Genomic DNA, 23628 nt, shown 5'->3' with positions numbered 1-23628 from the left:
GAAATCCACAGTCCTGGAAACACACACGAGTGGTTTTCACACCGAAAACGGTCAGGCGCGGCCATGAGTCCGCGAACGACTTTCAACCAATCAGCCTGACCTCTTTCGTTCTGAAGACCCTAGAGGGCGTTCTCTAAGTCCCAGCAAGCCTACCTCAAAGGAAAATCCACAGAAACCACCCTCCACGAGGTAATTGGCATGTTTGAGCGGTCACTGCAGTACAAGCAGTATACCCTAGCTGGCTTCTTGGATACAGAGAGAGCTTTCAACAACATTAGTACCAACGCCATCAAGGAAGTCTTGACCAGTATTGGATTGAATGCGTATCTTACGCATTGGATTATATCCATGCTAAGTACCAGGATAATCCAATCGGATCTGGGAGGCAACCACTTGACCAGAGCTGTGAACAGAGGCACGCCCCAGGGTGGCGCCATCTCTCCGGTGCTCTGGTTAATAGTAATTGACGAAATTTTGCGAACATTGGACAGTAGCGGGGTGATGGTGGTGGCGCATACCGACGACTTGGTGGGGGGATGTTTCCGTCCATTATGAGCGACATCATGGAAGGAGTGTTGCGAAAGATTTGCCTGTGGGCTGCAAGATGTGGACTTAGCTTAAACCCAACCAAACCGGAACTGATGCAATTCACCACCAAGACAAGGATACCTGAATTCCACCTACCACGGCTGTATAAACAAAAATTGGTTCTTTCCTCTAATGCAAAGTGTCTAGGTGTAATCGTGGATCCAAAGCTAAATTGGAGATTGAACATACAACTGAGGGTTAGCAAGGCCCTTCTATGTCTGCAAGAGAACCTCTGCAAAGAAATGGGGTCTCCGGCCGAGGATGGTTCTCTTCATGTACAACGCTGTAGTGCGTCCGATCTTAACGTACGGCTCTATTGTATGGTGGCAGGCTTTGAGCACAAAATACAATAGGATGAAGCTAATTAGGATTGGAAGAACTGCGTGTGCAGGTGCCACTGGGGCTCTGCAGTTCTGCCCGGCAGATGCTCTCAATGAACTCCTGCATCTCCTCCTCTTGGTAGCCCTTCGGAGAATACAGTTGGTGTTTCGCTAGCGGCTGTCGAGGGCCGAATATACTCCCACTATCTAGCAGCCGCGGGCCTGAGATGGCGAAGGCTTATGAGCTGTGCCAAGTCAAGGAGAATTTGGCCCGCTTATAACATAGTCCCATCACGAGGGCTCCTATGCCAGACGCGTGCAAACGCAATCAAGATTACGGCGGTCTGCACGGGCCACCGGCACGTAGCGAACCATGCCACCAGGCTCGGCATACCCTACAATTCGCATTGACGAAGCTGCGGACAAGCAAAGGAAACCCTCATACATGTTCTCTGCGATTGCCTAACTCTAGCTAGAGTCAGGCTACGGACACTGTATAAACTATTCTTTGGGGACTTCAGAGAGATTTCTAGCTACAGGGTGGGAGAGTGGACTCTACTTCCCTACTCCCATAACAGCAGTCACGGTCTTAGGAGTTTGTGGCATCAAAACGGCGCACCACAGCGCTAATTGGACTCCTCGGAGCGGCCACTGATACCTACCTACATTAAGGTTCTTGCAATTCCGACTGTTTTTATGTTGTTTAGAAGATTATTCGCAAATAATATTTTGAACTAACCGAAGTGTGGTAAGTGTCATCTAGGGACAACTATTTGTATTACAATCCAGGGAATTTTGCAAATTAATGGAGCGTTATATTCTGTTATCAATGGTGTTATTAACTAAAAAATATGAATTTTTGAGTTATGACACTTCTGCTGCAAGAGTGCGATATGTTTCCCTAGAATTTCTGTCGTAACATTTTTAGATGTTTATCTCGGTACAGTGACGAAGGATACATCTTTCTTAGAGATGTAACCTGTCCATGGACGGTGAAATGGCCGGTTAAGGCTTGAGTTTCGTGATGTTTTTCACAAAGCCTCACAAACAAAACGAGGAGTCCCTCGAAGGAGCGTTGTCACCTAGGTTTTTTTGCTGACACTCCCGTGGTGGTGTACTATTCAGAAAGTCCCATAGTTTTTGATCGAGTTTCGCACCATGTAAAATGCTCACCTTTTAATTTAACTGCCAACACTGAAGATGGAGAACCCCCTTATAAGAACCGTTCAATACAATGTTAATATCATTGTTTGTTTTTTTTTTCCAAATGAAACAGGCTTTTATAACTTTTAAAAAATCTCATTTTGAATCTTGCCATCTTTGCCATCTTTCCTTAGAAATAGGATATTCTTGCTTGATTTCATGAGATCTCTCATCTTATAAATATCAAAAATCTATTCATATTTACGAGCACGTAGCGTGTCCAGCACGTAACTTAAATTCTTTCATATATTCTCTATGCCAGTAATCATATTTACAAGCAGTAGGTGTGCCTTATCCATTGATATAGCATTCATGGTTGGCATAGGGTTTTTATATGACGCATATTCGAATACCTTTGTATGAATGCTTTTGTCTATAATATGTCTACTATGCAACGTGCTGTATATGTTACGTGCTGGTAAGTATAAATATTTTTCACTGTGCTGTGTCTGCTACGCTACGTGCTGGTAAGTGTGAACTTAAGAACTCTGAAATTTGCTACTTCTTTACTGTGAACTATTTGACAGAGTCAATTTGTTGGGGTATGTCATTGTTTAGTTTTCTTTTTCAATTAAAGTTCAGCGTGAACAAATCATTCTTGGCATTCTTGGAAACCTCGAACTTCAGTTTGTTAATAACTTATTAAATCAAAGTTAACTGACGCAAAATATGTCATCGGAACAGGACTATCTGCCTCGGACTTGTTACGCTGAACGAGGTACCGTCTTACAGTTTGCAGCCAACTGCTTGCTTGCGGCGTTAGAGACGTTTATACATTGCAGTCTGCTTCTTGTGAATTTTGAAGAACAATCTATGGAAAAGCTGTTGAAGAAGATAAGAAGCTTCTTGAATTTTCTTTGTCTATAAAAAAATAAATTTGGTAGAGAAGTCCAGCATTCGAAAGAAAACCTTCCAATATCTGCTTATTTGTAATCTGGCTCAGTGAAATTAGTTCCATGAAAATTTCACATGGAAAAATTAAACTTCAATTAAATTAAGGAATACAGAGTGTAATTTCTTCAATTCCATAGTTTCTTAAGAAAAATTTTGTATAATTTCTTCACAAAATCTTCATTGATACACTTCTCACAAGTGGCAATCTTCTTACTTTAACACAAAAGCTTAAGGTCTTAGACCTTTTTCTCCCTTGATATCATTTAAATCCGACCATGCGAGCACCTAATGTTTCAAAGATATGTATTTCCTCCATGCGTGCACGGCAATGTAAATGACTTTTCCACATTTTACCAAACAATGGATTTAAATTGAAAAAGGGAAAAGACACGCACGCGAACTCTTATTGTATACAAAACGAGTAACACGTTACAAAGGGATCATAATGGTATATCTAAGAGTTGCTAAGGTATCTAGTTGCTACGGAAAATTTTTATCTCTCGGTATCGTTGCTGTGCAGATAAATTATAGGAAATTTCAAAATTGCATGTTAAATAACAATTCAACTGGTTCATTTTGCCAATATGAAAATATAGTTGATTTCTTTTTAATATCTTTTATTTATTGCTTCCTTTCCTGTTTGCAGGGCTGTAACAGATCCTCGAGATGGACGACGTGTAGCGCTTAAGAAACTTCCGAATGTGTTCCAGTCACTGGTATCGTCGAAGCGAGTTTTTCGCGAGTTGAAGATGTTATGCTTCTTCAAGCATGAAAATGTAAGTATGAGTTTCCTTTATTCTGGAATATTTTGATGATATTACATAAGTTTTATACAAAGGAGTTGGAAATATGAGTTTGATTGATGACGCCGATTAATAAGAAAGCCTAAAGATTCGTTATTGAAAACTTTTGGACACATTTTCGATGTGGAGCATAATATATTTTTTTTAACTTCTTTTATATTATTGTATCTGTTACTTTTCGTAGAACTAATAATGTGTACAGGAGGAACGAATCGTTTCTAGGTAGCACGGATTATCATTGCAAATACGCGGGTTACGTACCAGGTAGTTAACTGGCGCCTAAGTCGATGACGCCTAGATAGTTTTCCTGCGTATGCTTCTCCGCCCTGTACATCACATGCATGATCCTACCGCCAGAGTAAATGCGCGAAATTTTTCACCCGCAAGTGATTGAAGAACGCAATGCTTTCCTTCCACAATACAAATTCAAGCAGTGCACCGAGAGATGAACCGAAGGGGCATTTACTATTATTCAAAGTATGTCTGATGATAGGTTTATTGGAGCAGTTTGATGTTGGAAATGTTTGTTGCACGCCATAGCTGAATTCCATAGTTCCAGATGGGTTTAACTAATGACCTGTACAAAAGTATCTTGTTGTCTAGCGATAAAGTGTTTGCTATTAGTTTCACTTGCGTTCGTTTAACTTCGATGTGTCTTCTCCAAGTGAGACATCGATTGAGGTGGAAGCCAAGATATCTGGCATCCTCACGGTTCTTAACATATGACAGCGAAGAATCGCCTTGTCTTCTGCGAACTTAGTTATGTACAGATTATCGTCAACGTGGATAAAATCCGGCTCAATAGGTTACGGTGGGCGGGTCACTTAATCCGTATGCATGAGGATGAACCAGCCCGGAAAGCCTATAAGGGCAATATCTATGGTAGAAAAAGAAGACGAGGCCGATCTTGCCTAAGATGGAGCGATGGCGTAGGCCAGGACGCCAGACAACTTTTAGGGATATCGAATTGGCGGACCTCAGCGCAAAACCGGGATGTCTGGAGTTCCTTTTTAAGGCAGTCCTAGACCGGATACCGGTTGTTGCGTCGTTGATAATGATGGTCAACTAGGAGATCGAAAACAAATCAAATCGATAATGGACCTAGTACGCTTCTTTTTGGGACACCTGCTTGATAGAATGATGTGAAGCTTTTATAGTTCATTCGGACCGACTGACCATTTATAGGCCTGTAGAATTTTTCTAAACTTGTACAATAGCCCTTTACGACACACTCTGTCAAAAGCCTGAGCAGTGTTGAAAAAGACGGCAGAACAATATATCTTTTCCTTGTCAAATCTTTCTTATAGCCGAAATGATTCGGTGAATCTGTTCCTGAAGTGATGGTGGGGGATTCTATCTTATTGCTAGTGTTACGAGCGACAGAATCTATGATACTAGGAGTTTGTCACTTCATTTTTGTTAGGATAGGAAGCAGACTTATCTGGCGGTAGAATGCTACTTGCGTTGGATCTTCTACTGGTTTTGCGACGGTAATTATAGCATAAGTTGTCCACATGTTGGGAAAGTAACCAATACGTGTCATCGCGTTGAAGATCTTAATCAGATGTTTGATAGCATGGAGAGGAAATTCTTTGACTATTTTGCTTCTAATTTGGTCGTGATCGCATTCTTTTTTAGGATCGAGTTTTCTGATGATGCGAGCAGCATTTTTAACTATGAAGCGGAGGTTCGTTTTAGCCAATAAGGATAAGCATCCTGGAAGTTGAACTTTATCTTTGACTGGGTTGGGTGTAAATACGCTAGTGTAGCGCTTTTTTCAGTATCACTTCTGGTCCAGTCACCATTTCCTAGGCACAAAGGTGATGAATGTTGTTTTGGTCTTTTCAGATTCCTACAAGCTTTCCGAAGAGAGTAGTCGGTGTCCGCTGTTGAAGTAAAATCTCTGAGGCAGTTTTGCTGGTTTTTATCGTTCAGAGCTTTTCGTTGGGTTCTGTTGCCTCATCTCTGTTACGCAAATATGGTAAGAAATTGGTACAACAGTTTTCAAGAGCGTAATGCTTGAGATGCGAATTTTGTAAGGATGGCAGTGTCAATATGAGTCTTACCTTCAGGATTCCTATCGTAGAATGTGCATTGATGTCGAAATTTTATTTGCTAAGCATTTTCGATTGCTTGCATATGAATTGCTGCATCATTGCTTGCATATATGGTTGCCACTGGGGTATAATGTATCAACACATCTATGCACCACCATTCGCGGTTACCTGAAATGCCTAGGACCCTCGAGACGCCCGTATTCGCTCTCTGTTGTTCTGCACCCTTTCGTCGGCCATCTTGGGGAGTAGGTTCCACAGCGTGGTGTAACCAGCACAATGCAATTGTCCCCCTCCTTCATATGTGACCTATTCACTGCCACGTCCACCTTCCGATAGTATCTTGCCAGCGTGCTCCGATAGTGCGAGGCAGACAAGTGTTGACGAAGACTTGGAGCTTTCGAGTAACAGTGACGGTCACTTTCCTTGTGCTATCCCCATATAACAACAAAGAAAGAACACTAGCAAAGATCAATCTCAACTTCACTATGATGTTGAGATAACTGCAATTTCAGATTTTAGACGAAGCAACGAAGGTGAATTTAACACTTTTAGTGTACCGGGCGACATCCAGGCCATCGTCGGCAGAAACAATGCTTTGTTGATATACAAACTGATCGACGCCTGCGATACTCTTCCCATTAATGCAATATTGGAATATTGGTTTTTGGTGGTATTTATCTTCAGTCCAACTCTACTTACCTCGCTTTCCAAATCCAGAGCCCTTTGGTCAAGGTCCACTTTCCGGTCAGACAACAAACAGATATCGTTAGCGTAGTCGGGCCGTTTGAGAAAAGATGTCATCGTTCATTGAACTCCTCCACGTCCTCCCTCCCTCTATCGATCAGGCTTTCGAGATGTTCTTAGACGGGGTCTAAGATTATCTTAGATAATATTTTTGCGGCGGTACGGATAGAGCAGATCCAATTATCACACTCAAAACGGGTGCTTTTTTAAGGTTTTCTGTAAGACAAAACCTTATTAAAATCGGTTTATTGTCCGTCTGTCTGTCTGCTTGTCACACGCATTTTTTTCAGAAACGGTTATATCGATTAACCCCAAATTGTGTGGGAACGCGGGAACTGTGAGCGCACACGTATACAGTTATGTGTATCGCTCTTGGTTTGATTTAATTGGGGTCGTCATACATGCAAAAGGGGGGGGGATGTAAAATTCTTTTTCATCAAATATGGGGTATCGAACGAAAAGCCTCGATTTGTGTCTTTCAAAACTGGTCTTAGTTTTGACGTTTAATTCACAAGGGGAGATGAAGGGGGCAGAAAAGTGGTCGTTTTTTCTCGGACCCATTCTCAGAAACTACCCAAACCAAACGATATGGTGCCTAGCCTGCGAAATACCCCCATACCAATATATGTGCAAATTACGTTGGTAATAGTATATTAGTATACATTTTAGTAATAGACTGTGAAGTTCATCCTAGAATCATGAAATTTGTAGCAATATAGTATAGAGCATGTTCCTAGCAAGTTTGGTGGAAATCGCACTATTACCAATAAGTTTATTAGGTCAAAGTTACCACTTCTGTGAAAATTCTTTGAATGCCAGTACCAGGCAAAAGTGGATATTCTGACAGAATATTTGCATATAAATTACGTAATAGGTAGTAATGGGGCAAATGTACACTCAAATGATTTTATAAAGGAAATGCACAAAGCCTTTCATACCTGAAACGTCCAACTTTCCACGTTTTCCGACTTATTTTGGAATCTTCAAGATCGTCCCCTTCTTATAACCTCTTGGGAAGATCTCGTATTCCCAAAATTTTTGTAGTGGAGTGGAAGTAGCAGAACTGAGGAAACTGCATGTGTAGCGACAAATAACTCTGCGGGGAGACAATCGAACCCAGCGCCTTATTCCCTTTGAGTGCGTTAATGGCTGAGATGGTATTTCTTCTGCTCGAAGGAACGGTCCGTATCTGCATGTTGGGTGACTGGATATTTCATTTATAAGAGGAGGAAGTCCATTATTAAGAATCGTGGTGAAGTGTAGATGAGCAGTCGAGCGTTAACGTCCTTCATAGGACGATCGAAACATTTGCAACCACAAACAAGTTCTTTCGTGATACGGTATATACTTCTGAAATCATTGCTTTCTGTGGCATCTTCTGCTTTCCAGAACAGTGCAATAGCAAATTCGCTTTTGTTACGCTGCACGTACGTTGATTCTGCGATCACTCACATCTTATGTCGCCGGGGACGTGGTCGCTGACCTGTGTACTACCCGAGGAAAAAGCAACTTTGATACCGGCCCAATTCTCATCGATATTCTCAGGCGGGTTATCCATGCTATCTGCCGTCCAATCATGTTGGTTGATGTTGAATTTGGAGGGGTCCTAGCTCCCCGACCCTGCCGGAAGTGGCGGACGCAACAGGCAAGCGAAGGTAAGCGATCATCAGATAGTGATCCCTTTCGAAGCCGATGTCAGCACCTCTATTGGTACGCACATCTGGGAGACAACTTTTAAATCTACTGCTGATTGCAAAGTGGTCGATCTGATTGTTTGTGTAGTGTCGGTCAATTGAAACCCAACTGACCTTATGGCAGACTCTGTGTTCAAGCAATGTACCTTCAATGACGAGGTGGTGCAAACTGTAGAAATCGACCATATTTCGCCATCACATGTCCGTAAGGTGTTATCAGAGCCCATATTGACGTTCAGATCACCCACCATGATTAATTTTAGGAAGCCTCGCACGATCTACGTTTAATTGTTCGTAGAAAGCATTCTTCTTCACTACATCGCTGCCAAGCGTTCCTGCCTGCTCCTTAACTTGGACTGGAATCTTGCAGTCAGAAGTCTGTCAGAAACCGGCTTTCAGGTGTAGAGAGCACGCCTTACTGTAGTCGTCAGTAACAATCCATCACCGGAGTCGGGTGTGCTACCACTCGGCTTTTTAGAGTATAAAAGCACATTTCGATAAGTATTGCAAGAGGGTGAGGGATACTATCTAGAGACCAACCATCTTAGTTCATTTAGGTTTATATCGTTGGAATTCTCGCTCGAGTTGGAGAAAGCGAGCATTCTGAAGACCCTCTCTATCGTTGTCGAAGAGCGTACACACATTCGTGAAACCAATCATAGTCTGTTTTCGATGGCCAAAGGTCGTGTGTGTTAGGTCAGTCCCTATCCAAGGCATTGTTGACGTTTCGGTAACAATAAATATTTGCAGGTTGTTAGCCCTCAAATTTCTATCCCTTTTAATCGTCTCTTACGACGAGCAGAGAAGACTTTAAGTCTATTATTAAGCTCCAACTCATAGAGCCGAATTTAAAAATCTCACGACGAAATTGATTGAAATTTTCCCATTCGTTGCTTTTTTAGTCCCATCTAAACCCGTTTCATGGAATTATGCTTCATTGATACAAAGCGTAATTAATGTGCATAGATTTGCAGAAAGAAAGTATTACAAACCTTCCCAGCAAATCTAATGCCGTACATCACCTATTCCAGCAAAATCAAGTCCCCATTCCTTGCATAATTCGAATTTGATTGCCCTAAAGGTACTAAACTTTATTCGCGAAAATACCTTAGCATTACCAGTTCCCACTATCGTTACACCTCAGGCAGCGTACATTCGTGTGAAAAAGATAATATTCCATTTATTAAGATTTCGGCAAACATGAATGTCTCTATTTCTCCACCGTCTAACCTGTGACCCCGATTTTTCCTTGCATGCTCTTTACAGTTGTTTATTTAAACCGCGAAATCGTTCCATGCTAGGTGATTGTTGCCCCTGCCCCCGTTGTAAGACAAAGTACGCCCGATTTGGAGCTCCCAACCACCACCAGTAGATTACAGGTATGTTGTGCATATCGTACGATTGTGGCAAAAAGTTGGGAGTAGTTTTACATTGCGCGTAACATTCTTCTCATAGCTGAATGGAAACACCACATCTACGAGAAGCCGAAAAGATAAATGACTTACTAACTTCCAGCAACATTTTAATGCCTTTTTCAATAAATTTTCCATCATCGCAAAATAGGAGTATTTTTAGATACAGGTAACGTATTGATGAGGGGCTAAAGGTGGGTTTAGTGTGCTATGGAGCAATGAAGTTGAGACAGCAATTTCCGTAGTTTTAATAGATAACAACTTAAGGCTTGTTTCTACATAGAAGGGTGGTGGTTATGATGTGAGCATTCACACATTCACAAGTCTCAAAAAACAAGCAATTTTCCAGACTTTCATTAACAGAAGAGGGTACAAGTTGAAAAACTCACAAAATGACTTGCAGTAAAAATACTCCATGTGAACTGAACTTAAAACAGTATAACCTAAATACACAGTGCTGTGGTGCTCTACACACAACATCATCTCCCTGAATAGAAGTTAATTGAACTGAAACTTATCTTTCAGATACTTTACCCACACTCATTCCAGTACAAACTTCCGAACTCTGCGGCACTCGTCAGAGTCAAACTTTCATAAAACTTTGCAACATTATGCTTCCCGACAAACAACATTTTAATATAATAAAAGATTGAGTACTCGCACCCAGCGCACAAGAGGAGCAACTATTCTCGCCAGCACCCATCTTATCGCTTCCATACTTGCTGTAACTAAAACTGAATTAACGCAATTTATGGATTGCTTTTAATTTTTCATTTCGATTCACACAGTAAGACTTGTGAGCATTTTCAATTTCGAATCCAATATCCACAACAACGGTACAAACTAGTAGCAAGATAGCCGTTACAAATGTTTATTTGAAATTTGTGTAGCTTGTAACGATTAAGAAATTCAACATGGGGGAGCGGAATAGCTTAGAGGGATCCACAAGTATTCTGAGCCAATGCTTTCCGATGTATATCACGTATTGCGATATATTACAAACGTTGGATATGTCATATATTATCTGATTAGAATCTTTAGATGTTTTTTAACAGTGACAAAATCCATGCTACAAGGATTTCATTGAAAGGGAAACCACAAATTATGGTGACAATTAAACAAGTTTCAAGAGCTTGTGGAGCTTATCGATGCTTCTACAAGATGCTATGAACGAGTATCTTTTTAATGATGACTCAGTTTGAAGATTGGGTAAATATGCAGTGGGAAATGGAGGTTTTGCAAGAAACTCAATCCACAATGCATTACTTGAACGAATGAGTCCAGTGCTTAAGAGTTGCAGACTAGAAGTACAATTAGTACTAGACATGAAGAGTTCTGAGGGTCGTGTGAAGTCAACGTTCTTTCAAAACACAGAGTTGTAATTTATTGCAATTGAATGTCACATTAATGCCCTTGCCATCCGAAGTAATGATTTCGTGAAATAAGACAATCTTGAGCTTAGTTTATCCAGTGCTTGTATCAAATTTATGTCTTTTCGAAAACAAGGTCGTGCGGCTCAGTTTGAATCTAGTTTTAACTATCGCTCATCATTTGCGATTTTGAACAATTACACAAACGTTAATGGCATAAGTATCTTTTCTAATGTTCACAATAAAACTGTAATGAACATGGTTGCCTGACCACCCCTGGTTGACTATTTTCAACAATGAGGGCAAAGCTACATATATCTCACTTTGGAAAAATTATAGCTATCGACCGTCGCGTCGTCTAGACCGCTGTTTGTCCTTTTGCATGTCCCTAGTTTCGAAATTTCTAGGTTCTTGAATTCGTTGAGCTTTTTGGAACCTTTCTGAGCATTTTTTTTCTTTTTTCTCTTTAGCCTTTGTTCCGTCCACAAGCGGAATTGGCTCGTCGTTATTGGTTTCGTCATTTAGTTTTATCAGAAGGCTGATCTGGATGCAATCGCAAGGCTTTCACATCCCCATCCAACGTATCAAACCATTGGTGTTTCGGCCGGCCTTTTGGTCGCTTATCATCGAGTTCGATGTTCAGACCAATCTTAGCAAGTGAATTCTCGTTAGCGCAAATTACGTGACCATACCATCGAAGACGCCTCTCTAGCAATTTTTTCATGATCGGTGCAACTCCATATCGATCGCGGATATCCTCATTTCGGATGTGATCAGAACCTGTCACACCACTACCTCAACGCAACATCTTCGTCTTTATTACCGCAAGACGCCGTTCATCGCCTTTTATAGTTGGCCAACACTCAGAACTATAGAGAGCGGCAGAACGGAAGACATTGCGATAAATTTTGATTTGAAACGTTCGTTGATACGTCGATCACAAAAACATCAGTTGTGGAATGCCAAATCATCCAGGTTGCGCTTATGCGTGAAGCGACTTCGTAACGCAGTTTTCCATTGGCTGATAGCGTTGACCCGAGGTATTTAAATCGCTCAATTTTGGGGAGGTCACTGCTTCTAACAATGATTGTGCCTATTTCAAGAGTATCGGTCGTCAAAGATTCATTTCTATTTCGATTCAATCTGAGACCGATGGGGCGATCATTCCATTATGGGACAAGGTGCTCGAGATCATTTTTGCTATTAGATGCTAGGAAAACATCATCTTCATAAAACAGTGTGTAGAGCGCTGGACGTTGGATGTTCCGTGTGACAGTGTCCATAAAAAGAATGAAGAGTAGTGATGAGAGAGCGTTTCCTTGATGAACACTTAGATACACCCGCCACACTTCGAACTTTACTTTCCGGATCGAGGTAGAGTAATTGAAACCAGCGCACGAGTTCTTTTGGCATTAAGTGTTGTCGTAGAGCATACGGTGAGTTGGTGTGGCGCGGCACGGTCAAACGCTTTCCCTACATCCAGAAATGCAATGTAAAGAGGGCGATGTTTCTCACGGTGTTTCCTCTTGAATAACCGCACAGCATGTATTGTGTGAAGAACTTACTAATATCTTGAGCGTGCGTAATAATTTGTCTGATAGTAAAGTTCATTATTGAAATACAGAGCAATTTATACACCCATCTTCAAATAAAGGTGTTTTTCTACTGCCACGCTAGAGGACGCTGCGATCATATTGAAGAAAAAAGGTAAAAGGCATTTTAACGTACAGACTTAACTACTGTCCGCAAACTAGGATTATTAAAAAATATTAACTAAATTTTTGGCGCCGTGTTAAACTGTTTTTTTTTTAATTTTGGTGTTTTTTTAAGGGTTTCTCAATGAATTAAAAAAAAACTAATGAATCAATCGCAATTATCCCAGTTTGCGGACCGTAGAAATATTTTCTGAATAAGTGGTGAAAATTTCAAAGAATTTCGTTGGGTAGATTTTGGGCTATGGTGGCAGCAGATGTTCAATATGCAGTTTCGAGAAAAACCCATTTAAAAAGTAGAATGTGATTTTTAGCCATTAATCTGCTATACCAAGTCCATGGACTTTAGGTTTCTTCAATAAACACATGTAAAGCCTTGGCTTTATTTCTTGTCCTTTTAGCGAATTCATTTGAACGTCATTCGGACCGATAAATACGCGCTTTATTACGGCGATCGACATAAATCTGGCATGTGACTTATTACGTGTTTAAGACTATAATTTTCGAACGACTTCGAATATCAAAAAATCACTTTGCGCATATATTCTACGCTATATCTAGACACAATTGATGCCAAAAAAAATTCGATTCCTCGGATTCGATACACGGGATGACCACCTTAATAGCATAGCGTAGTTTTGTGGGTGACTACCCCGGGTTGACTATTTTCAGCAATGAGAGCAGAACTACATATAATATATCTCATTTTGGAAAAATGATAACTGTTGACCATTGCCCAGACTGCTGTTTATCCTTTTGCAAGTGCCTAGTTTCGAAATTTCTAGGTTCGCCTAGTCGTCTAGTTTTTTGGAACCTCTCTGAACATGGTTACGTCATTACTTTTTGTCCTCTACCTAATGTGCGGAATTTTTTCCTTAGTTCAATTTTCGTGGTGATATTTAGTAGAGACGGCTTGTTTGCAGTGATTACCTTTATTATTTGAGAAAAGCAAAAATTATTCCTTTAAGTCATGAATAAAGCAATAATTCTGTTTTTTCATTATCATCAACGGCGCAACAACCGGTATCCCCTCTAGGCCTGCCTTAATAAGGAACTCCGGACATCACGGTTTTGCTTTTTTCGTTGTGAATTTAATCTTGCAAACGTTTTCTATATCTGACTAGCTCGGAAGAAAGGGTCTTCATGCCTAAAATATCGATTTTCATGTTTTGACAGTTTTCATACCTATGTACATACTGTATCATCGCAAGGTTAAAAAAATTGTTGGTGACGGGTAAAGAACGTTTGAAAAGAAAAACAACGCAGATCCAAGAAAAGTTGTAATAAATTGTATAAAAAATTCGAACTTATAATACATTACAAAAACCATAGGAATAAACAATTATTAGATTCTTCGGCTGCCTTTCGATGCACGTTTGGCTGTTTGTTGTGGAAGCGCAGCTTTCGGTTACTTGAGCAGGGATAATCCTTCTGCGCGAAATTTTTTTGGAAGAAGCGCAGATTCTGGTGCTGTTTCTAAAATATTGTTCATCAGCCCTGTAGAATCGGCGAATTCTTTCCAGTGAACGCTGCTGCCCCCATTCGTCTATGAAAAATGACGGAACCAAAAAACTTGCCCCAGAGGAACCATTTAACAAAACTTGCTCCTGTTGATGGGTCTGATGTGGGCACTGCCAGCTAAAGCCACTTGGTGATGCGTTAATGACGCATGTGACGAGATCCTGGAAGGTATCTACGTTTATCTTTGCATACTTTTGCTTGATCAGGCCAAAAATTCGGCCCGAAGCGAATTGAGTGTGTCCCATAAAAAGAAAGTTTAAGGAAATCTTCTCATTGAGTTTCATATGAGCACACCGTGCCAGGTACTGTATGACTGCATTGTTCTTGTTCCGGCCAACAGTATTGTCACAAAACAAGGCTAATTCATTGACTGCAGGCGGCTTGTCATGTAACATGCTAATAACAGCACTAGCTCCTTTGCCTAGGTGGTCTGTCTCATCAATCATTTATGTTAGCTAGATTGTGTACCTTCGTTATTGATTCCAAACAGTTCCACCTTCCGGCTGCTTTTAAATACGACTAACCGACATAGTTCGTTCCATATTTTTCAAAATGTTTCCTTCCATGTTTCCAAGTTCGCCTCTTGGCACGCTTCCATGTACTTACGATGGATATCCGCCCTGGAGAAGACTGACGGCAATTTCATGACTCGAAAATCTTTACAGTTAGGTAGCCGGCCTGGCAGTGATATGACGAACGATTTTGCGAATGAATGAAAAAGTTTGACAGCATATTCCACATCAGCTTGAGCGTATGCTCGGGAAGTACGACAGGGAATATGCCTAATCAGTTTGAGCACTCGCGGTTTCAGGCTTTCTTGATCAAAATTTTCACCGACATTCTTAAAGTGCTTTACGCCTACGCCATGCAGAAACAAAAACATGACGCGACACACTGTAACTTGACGAAACAGAGATGAAGTCATCAGCAAGTTCTTGGAGAGGAGACTTGCCTTTTCCTTTCGATAAATATTATTAAGGCTGCAAGTACTGATATTTCGGGAACCATTTGTTCATCAGTGCTACAAGTCTAACAGTCAAAACTTGTAGCACTGATGAAGAAACAAGTGGTTCCTAAAATATCGGTATTTGCAAAGTTAGTAAATATTACTAGAGAAAAGAAAAGATAAATCTTGATTATTTCTCATAATTTAATCGCTAGAAACTCCGCGAGATACACTTGGAGAAAAACCAAAAGCAAACCGTTTTCTCCAGGGATGACCAATACGTTCAGATATCATTAACATTAAAGAAGGAGAGGTTTTTAGCTCGATTCTGTTTTTATTTCTAGAGGAGTCCAGACGGTCGGTACTCACATTTTATAATGATAATAATCGTCAACACGGTAACGGTACACTACAGGATAACACCACTATCCTGTAAGAGGCAATGTTGTCAGCATTGCCTTCGTCCGAGATTATTACCCTGATTTCACTCAGCTACTCTTTCACAGCTGAGTCGACTGGTATCCGACGTCAAGTCACGATTCAAATCCCACTGCCACTAGTGGGATTTGAACCGCGATCTTTTGTACGACAGCCTAGTGCTCTAACCACTGAGCTATCCGGATACTGACTCACATTTTGGGCAACACGTTGAAAACTTCTTTTCAACGTCCATCGAAGTTGTTTGGCAGAGCCTACGTTAATTCTCTTGATTAATTATCCACACGCTATCTGTTGCGGAAGGAGTTTAAATATTTGTATCATTGCAGCTAGAAAATTTAATGACCGTTTTCCTTATTGGTATCTAAGAGAAGTCTTAAGCCACATCCACCTCCTTTCCCCAACTATTTTCAACGTTTGAAAATACTCTCAAAAGCCTTCCTCTCGTGCAGTATTATTTTAAGTAAGGCGCAACTTATCTTTGTCTTGATCCTCTATGGTGGATAGAGGTTTTCTGTTGTAAATTCTACGAATAATAATTGCTTATCTTACCATTTTTAAGTTTTTGCTGAACATTAATTTTAACCTTCATTGACCTGCAGTAATCAGTTCAGCATTCATCTGAATACGGGGCCAAATTGTGTTGGTCCGCCAGGAAAAGACTATGTGGTGAGCAGGTGTACATTCTAGAGGCGTAGAGGCGTTAGAAGGATTCGAAGGACATTACAACCCTAAGTGCTAGATTTCACTAACAGATGAATCTTTTTAATATCAATGGGTACTATAAATGTGCAGAAAGAGAAAAAAGGCAGGAGTATGACTGGGCAGCCAAACTTATTTCGTACGACGTATTCGTATTTCACCAAGCTATCATAAAACACATAGGGAAGTGGGTAAATGAGGTTAAGCCCTGGTAGTTTAATATGAGTTCCTGTCGTAGAAGTTTAACCCTACGGTTCTATCAAGACATGATTTTGTGACCATAATCAATCACGCGGACGACATTGTTCTAATCTCTAGGGGCAAATATGAAGATACCCTATGTGATAGAATCCAAACTGGATTAAGGGTTACTAGTGCCTGGTGCAGGAAGGTGAGACTGCGGATCAACCCAACCAAAACCACCATAGTACCATTCACTAGGAGGCGTAAGCTGGATCACCTGAAAGCCATAACATTACATGATATGGAGGTGAAACGAGAAACAGAGGTGAAATATTTGGGAATCACGCTAGACCAAAAATTACTGTGGAAGACACATGTCGGAAACACTTGTCGAAAAGCCACGAGGGCTCTGATGACTTGCAGATCCATAGCAGGAAAAAAATGGGGTTGCAGCCCGAAGATACTACTTTGGATATATACTGCAATAGTAAGGCCAATGATTACCTATGGAGCGGTAATCTGGGCAGAAAGAACCCAACTCAGCATACAAGCCAGGGAATTACATAAGCTCCAAAGGCTGGCTTGCGTGTGTATCAGTCGGGCAATGAGGACATGCCCAACGGCATCCCTGGAGGTCCTTCTGGGATTAACCCCTCTCCATCTGCACATACAGATGCAGGCAAGGAGATCAATATTCAGGATGGCCGGGAATATGAGTGAGGCGGGGAGCTGCCTAAATCGAAGGAAGATTGATATCCTTTCTAGGCGGTATCCCGAATTACTGATACCGAGGGACAACATGACAACGAGGTTTCACTTCGAAAAGAAGTTTGAAACACATTGGAGTAACAAGGCAAACTGGGAGAGCGTGGCTGCGACATACGGCTTAAACCAGCAACTGATTACTTGGTACACTGACGGATCCCTTACAGCAGAGGGAGCGGGTGCCGGTGTCATTGGTCCAAGGAAAATGTACTTTGAGCCAATGGGCAGGTACACTAGCATATTCCAGGCGGAAATTTACGCCATAGACAAATGTGCCTCCTTTAATCTGCAAAGGAACTACAGGGGGCAGAACATAGCTATTCTCACCGATAGCCAAGCAGCAATCAAGTCACTTAGGTCCAACCAGGTGAACTCTAAACTGGTATGGGAATGCCTTGAGAGACTGAATACACTCGGCTCGTCCAACAAGGTGTGGATATTTTGGGTTCCAGGCCATGCTGGGTTGGAAGGCAATGAGGCAGCGGATGAACTAGCCAAGAAGGGAGCAGGGATGCCTTTACATGGGCCAGAACCCTTCTGTGGAATCGGAAACGGTTTCATGGCTATGAGTCTAAGAAACTAAGAGAAACGGTTGAGGGAACTATATTGGGCGGGCCTATCAGGGATGGAGCAGTCCAGGGTACTTATTGGGGGATACGAACCCATGCGTACAAAGGATTGCTTAAACCTCACCAAAAAGAATCTCCGAATCATAGTGGGAATTCTCACTGGTCATTGTCGGCTGAACTATCACCTAGGGAAGCTAGGGATATCTACGGACACTGCCTGCAGGTTCTGTGAGGAGGAGGACGAAACCTCTATGCACGTCCTGGGACAGTGTCCGGCACTTGTGCAAAGTAGGTCGATACATCTGGGAGAACACTTAATACCAGATGCAAAGCTGAAACTTCTGGAAGTGGGGGACATACTAAAGTTCCTAAAGTTCCTGGTTGAGATACTATGATCAACAGGTACACTATAACCAGTAAAAGGGGCACAATAGTTCCTCAAGGACGCGGTGCGACTTTCCCTTAACAGAATAATAATAAGACCATAATCAAAAACCCGCTGAGAAAAATACAACGGCACCAATCAATACTGAGTGCATGGCACAGCATTCATACTAGTGAATGCAGGGCCGACCTAAATCTCTACCGAACTACGGGGTACGACACCCGAGTTTAAACACAAGGCCACGTTTGAGGCGCGAAGGTCTCACAACCACAATCCTCATGCAATTCCTACTAGGTGACCAGCCGCTACAACCGAGCTAAAACTACCATGGATTCTCCTGAGACATGTAAATTCAGGGGGTTATCCCGAGTCTTATGGTACCAGTATACTCCTGGTAAGATTTCGTGACCGAAGCCGCTTCAGATGAGCCTCCGTGAAGACTCAGGTCTGATCGCCCTAATTAAGCTTTGGAGCATTCGCCTACTGCATCATGACTAGGAAGTCAAAGTGAGTATAACGTTCCCTGGTGCGACTACGTGGAGGTTCATTTGGTTTTGGTGTGGCCAACAGGGTTGTTGTCCTGTCTTGTTGACCACCATCTCAGAGCACCTAGGTAAATGAGGTCAAACTTTGTGAACAATAAAAGTAGGTCCCCCAAAATAACATTTAGAACTGAAGTCTGAGTGAACTTCTACCGTATCAAGTATTCGCCGAACGCAACAACACAATTACAACCCTCATCAATTTAATTTCGATAACTAGGCTTTATGTAGAAGAGGAGAGAGAGGGAGGATAATAATGAAAGAAGGGTTAACTTTTTTAGCTGCAATTTGTTTAATACATCACTTGTAACTAAAAACTAACACCATTAATTTTAAAACTGGAAATATTGGCTATCAAACAGCTCTAAAATTCAAACTATGATAGAGCGATAGAAAGGTTGACTGACCCATGGTACCTTAAAATTGTGCCAAGAAAGCGTTGTTGATTGATATTCTTGACATTTTAACATAATCAGTTACCAAATCCAACTGTTGAAGCGAAGAACCTCGCCGGTTTCGCATCCCAAATCGTGGTCTCTGTTAAGACTGAAGTTGGCATTTGTTTGCTAGGAATTCTAGATTGAAACTCCTGTTGTCAATCTGTCATTGACTCAGGGTTCGTACCAGGAGTTGCTCATCGGCAGGGGCCCTGTTGCGAAAAACTGTATTAAAAATGCTGAGAAATTTTTAGCCTGCTAACATGAGTGATAATTGTAACTCCCTGTTACCTGTCAAATTAGTCAAAAATTTTTAACTTTCCCGCAACTTGCACCGCAGAAAAAAAGTTTGACATATTCTTCATCTACATCTATCACGATTCGCCTGTGATGCTAAACTCATTTCAATAGACACTTCCCCTTACCATTGTCTAATAAATCTGAAGTGAATTCAAGAGAAAAAGTTTTCCCTTACCCAGCAGTCCAATTACAAGTTTAATGATATCATCATGGCATCTCAGGCATTTTTTGCAGCATCAACGTCGAAACAAAGACGGTCCCCTACGCTTTCTGATTTTCTCCTTGTTTGTACACCTTACGTTCACCACTCAAAAAACTTTTCGGTCTTGTTCATAAATATTCATTTACAGAATATTCTTATTTTTTGGATTATGGAAGCTAAGAACGGGGGCGTGAAATTTTTACCCTGAACCGCACAAAGCATAAATTCAGCTTTCTTCAGTTCATGCAAAAGTGCAGGGGTTGGAATATGGGCGGGCGTCTTGAGATTGACGTTGGCAATGATTATGCTCCTAAGAAGATATACGGCCCATTAAAAAATAATCCTTTATGCCTTCTCGCCACTCATTCACTTAGTCACTCATTTGCTCACCCAATCTCGACACTGGGTCATCATCGCACCCAAATTGCGAGATAAAAAAGATGTTTGAAATATTCAACAAGGAAAAAATCGATGTTTATGAATTTTTCTGAGAAGCTTTTGCTTTTACTCAAGTTCATAAACTTGGAAGTGGATTGAACAAAGAAAATATATACATGACCTTCATCTGTCAAAATGAGGCGCAGTCTTCAGTAGTGAATTCCCACATAAAATATATTGGATGGGATTTGTGTTTGTTTTCTGAGTGCCTTTTTTCAGGCTCATCTTCTGTGCAATGTATTTCGGAGCGATGGGAAAGTCGCCCGGTCTGTAGGACAAACACCGCGCTGGGTCGACGTATTTTACAAAAATAGATTTCGTGGATATTTCTAGTTGCAATGTCATGAAAAATATTTTGAAGACACGAGATCTGAAACTAGGGTGGGTTTAACGCCTGCTTGTCAGAAAGTTAATTTGAATTTGATATATGGAAGAGCCTTGTGCGTTTTTTGTCCTATTTTTCATTAGCGAACTTGACCCGAAGATTTATAGGGTTGAATTAAAAAAACGCTTGCTTTTCTATTTTAACTCTGTTTTTGATATACGCGAGCGCTAAGGGAGCCCCTCCAGAACAAGCATCTGGTACGTCATTTGCTGAAACCAATGAAAAGCTCCTTTGCTGTAATTCCATTTTCCTTTCTAGAAAGCCCTGAAAATTAGGTCTCACGGGGTAAATTGAGCGTAAAACGTGCCATAATAAATTTTGATAGCAACACACGACAAAGATCCAAAACGCCATGTGGAATATTGAATCCATGGAGCTTTCTGTTTCTGCTATGGTTTCTCTGATTTATTTCTTTCACTTATCTTAATTCGTCCACGTTTTCGGTTCTGTATTCATTAAATCTGAGAGAACAATGACTGCACTCGTTTAAAGATTGGATCACGAGCTCCAAGAAAATGCAAAAATCACATTAAAAGGATAACGACTCCCACAGCGTCTTACCCTCAATTTTAAATTAAAGGTCATGAAATCACTACCCTACTAGCTCGAAATTTTCTCGGGCTAAGTTGAGTACTTCAGCTTCTTTGTCATGTTGTCTTTTCTTGGAACAATCTTAAACTCTGTCACAAAATGACGAAGACAAAGAAGTTGAATGCAATATAGTAGAATGATATGAATAATAGGCTTTGTTTGTGAATTTGACGATGATGAAACTTTTGTGTGAGACATAAATCCTAAGAAGAAGACTTTTGAAGTGAAAAGTTTTCGGAAGGAAATAAAATTCTAATGGAGAAAGGAGATACACTTAATAGACACTTTGTTTGGAATAATAGATTTGCATAAAAGAATTAAATTGGACTGCAATATGGCAGGTTTATTTTTTAAAAGAACGCTTTGGTACTTTATTAGAGGATCTAAATGGGCGAAAACTTTATTTAGAAAAACCCCAAGAAAAACACAGCTGTTAATCAGTTATTTTCGAAAATCCTGTGAAGGTCTTTGAATTCAACAGAATGTGGCAAGTGCATTTTCAAAATTCAGCGTATGTTATGCGAGGACGAATTCCTAATTCCTGAGACGCATTTTAAAATCTAATTTAACTGGAATTGTTTTCAGCCAATAAGATACAACCAAATTCCATTCACTTTCCCGATCTTGGAAACTGCGGTTTTTTTATAGAAAATATGGAGTTGATCCTAACGGAAGACAGTCGGGAAAAGTTTATGAAGAAAATAGAGTCCATATGAGAATTGAAGGCCACACGTAGGGTTTTTAAACAAAGGGAAAGAAATCTAAAGGGTAGTTCCTTCGTGAACCAAAATTATCCGGAAATTCAATCTTGTACAATTAAAATACATCTATTTTGGTCATTTTATGTGGCGTTCAAGTAACTTTTGAAAAAGGAAAACTGGGAATAGTTTCACTGCCATTACAATGTTCTGAAAATGATAACTTGCCAACAGGGGACTAACGCAGAGATCCATGACTAAAAGCTGTGTCGTTATTAGCGGCGGAATAACCTTTAAAAGATTTTCGTTAATGAAAGTTTGCCAGCTTTCCATTATTCAAGCAGCTCAAAATTATTTGCTTTCTGCTGCTTTTCGTTGTTCAAGTTATTTAGTCTGCTTCGTTTTCCATTTGTATAAAAGAAGGCTTTACTGCCCATTTTTCTTGGATTTCATCAACTGTCTAATAAAATTTTGCGACATTATAATAACGTCCAGGGTCTTCTATCCTCCTCCCCTCGAGATCAAATAATAGAAAATAGAACACGATATCCCCTAGATATTCAGCTTCATTCACCAATACCTCGTGGAACCACCATTATATTATCTTCTGGAATAGTGTCAGAAAACAAAACCGATCACTGTAGACGCTTTCGCCGCGGGAAAATAAGAACTGCATTTTACAACGGGTTCTACAGGAGAGGATGGGATAACAAAGCCTGTGGTTATCCCGCTCTGGATTATGGTATATTTTTTACACTCCCTATCTCTGCCGTACTAAAGCGTTCCTTCGAAGAGATTACTTAAATACCTAGGACCATTCATTTTAGCTCATGAGTTCTTAATCCATCCAGATTCGCCAAATTGAAAGCATTATTGAGGTCAGATCCCTGTTTTGTTCGATAATTTATGTCCATTTTCCGCAATTGAAAAAATCGTCATCTCTGCTGGCAGAAAACTTGATCAACTCATTCTGACAAGTCTCTCTTGAGGCCAGTTTTGTATTATCAAGAAAGAAAGATGATAATCGCGTGCAGACAGTCGTAGTAGTTCCCCTATTGGCTGAAAAAAATTGTGGGGCAGTTGGTTCCCGAAATACGGTCCTTTTTCACTAAAGTGGTTGACTTTACTAAACATAAAATTCTTCAGGAACCTTTTGGAATGTAATGCCACCTTTCAATTGGCATTTCGTATCACCCGATGCAATGTACTTATCATGAGATATGGTTAACTGAAAATATCTAGCAGTTTTCTCCCTGTCCTCAACTACTAAAATACAACATCAACCAAGCATGTACCTCATCCTGCGATTTGAACATTTGCCAGCAAAACGTCGGGTCAGTTCTTTCTTTGGTGCCTAATAGAACTACCGTTAAGGTCATTCTTCTTTTTTTCATCTTTGGCGTTTGTTTTTTTTGTTTTTTTTTTTTGTTTGTTAGTGGGGTCGACTCGTTATGGTCGAAAGGACCACTTCCCCCAATCCTAAATCGTGTCAAATTTCGGTTGTCGACCGTCTTTCATGATGCACGCAGCTTTGAACAGATTGTTATTACTGATTGTGGTTGTTCCGCTTTCATTTCTGTCAATCATTTTCTTTAGCTCTTGACTTGTATGAATTCGTTAGAATCAGCTCCATTATGAGATGCCAAGAAAACACATCTCCAGAGAACGTTGAATGTCCTGCGTAACAGTGTCCCTGGTGAAAATAAAGAAGAATGGCGACATGTGGTGG

At 40.7% G+C, this 23628-nt stretch overlaps 1 protein-coding gene across 7 annotated transcripts in view; it reads left to right on the top strand.

Moving 5' to 3' along the window:
* Nucleotides 1-23628, top strand: part of LOC119647496 (serine/threonine-protein kinase NLK) — a 361344-nt gene that overhangs the window by 255406 nt on the left and 82310 nt on the right. For all 7 annotated transcript variants that reach the window (XR_005248885.1, XR_005248883.1, XR_005248887.1 and 4 more), the window contains exon 2: nucleotides 3652-3781. Coding sequence is in view for 2 of the 7 variants with exons in the window: in XM_038048455.1 (XP_037904383.1) it covers nucleotides 3652-3781 (130 nt within the window). In the remaining 5 variants the exon portion in view is untranslated. The remainder of the gene's footprint in view (nucleotides 1-3651; nucleotides 3782-23628) is intronic.

The sequence above is a fragment of the Hermetia illucens genome, chromosome 2 (assembly GCF_905115235.1).
Source record: "Hermetia illucens chromosome 2, iHerIll2.2.curated.20191125, whole genome shotgun sequence".
Lineage (NCBI taxonomy): Eukaryota > Metazoa > Arthropoda > Insecta > Diptera > Stratiomyidae > Hermetia > Hermetia illucens.
This window is presented reverse-complemented; position numbering and strand designations above follow the sequence as displayed.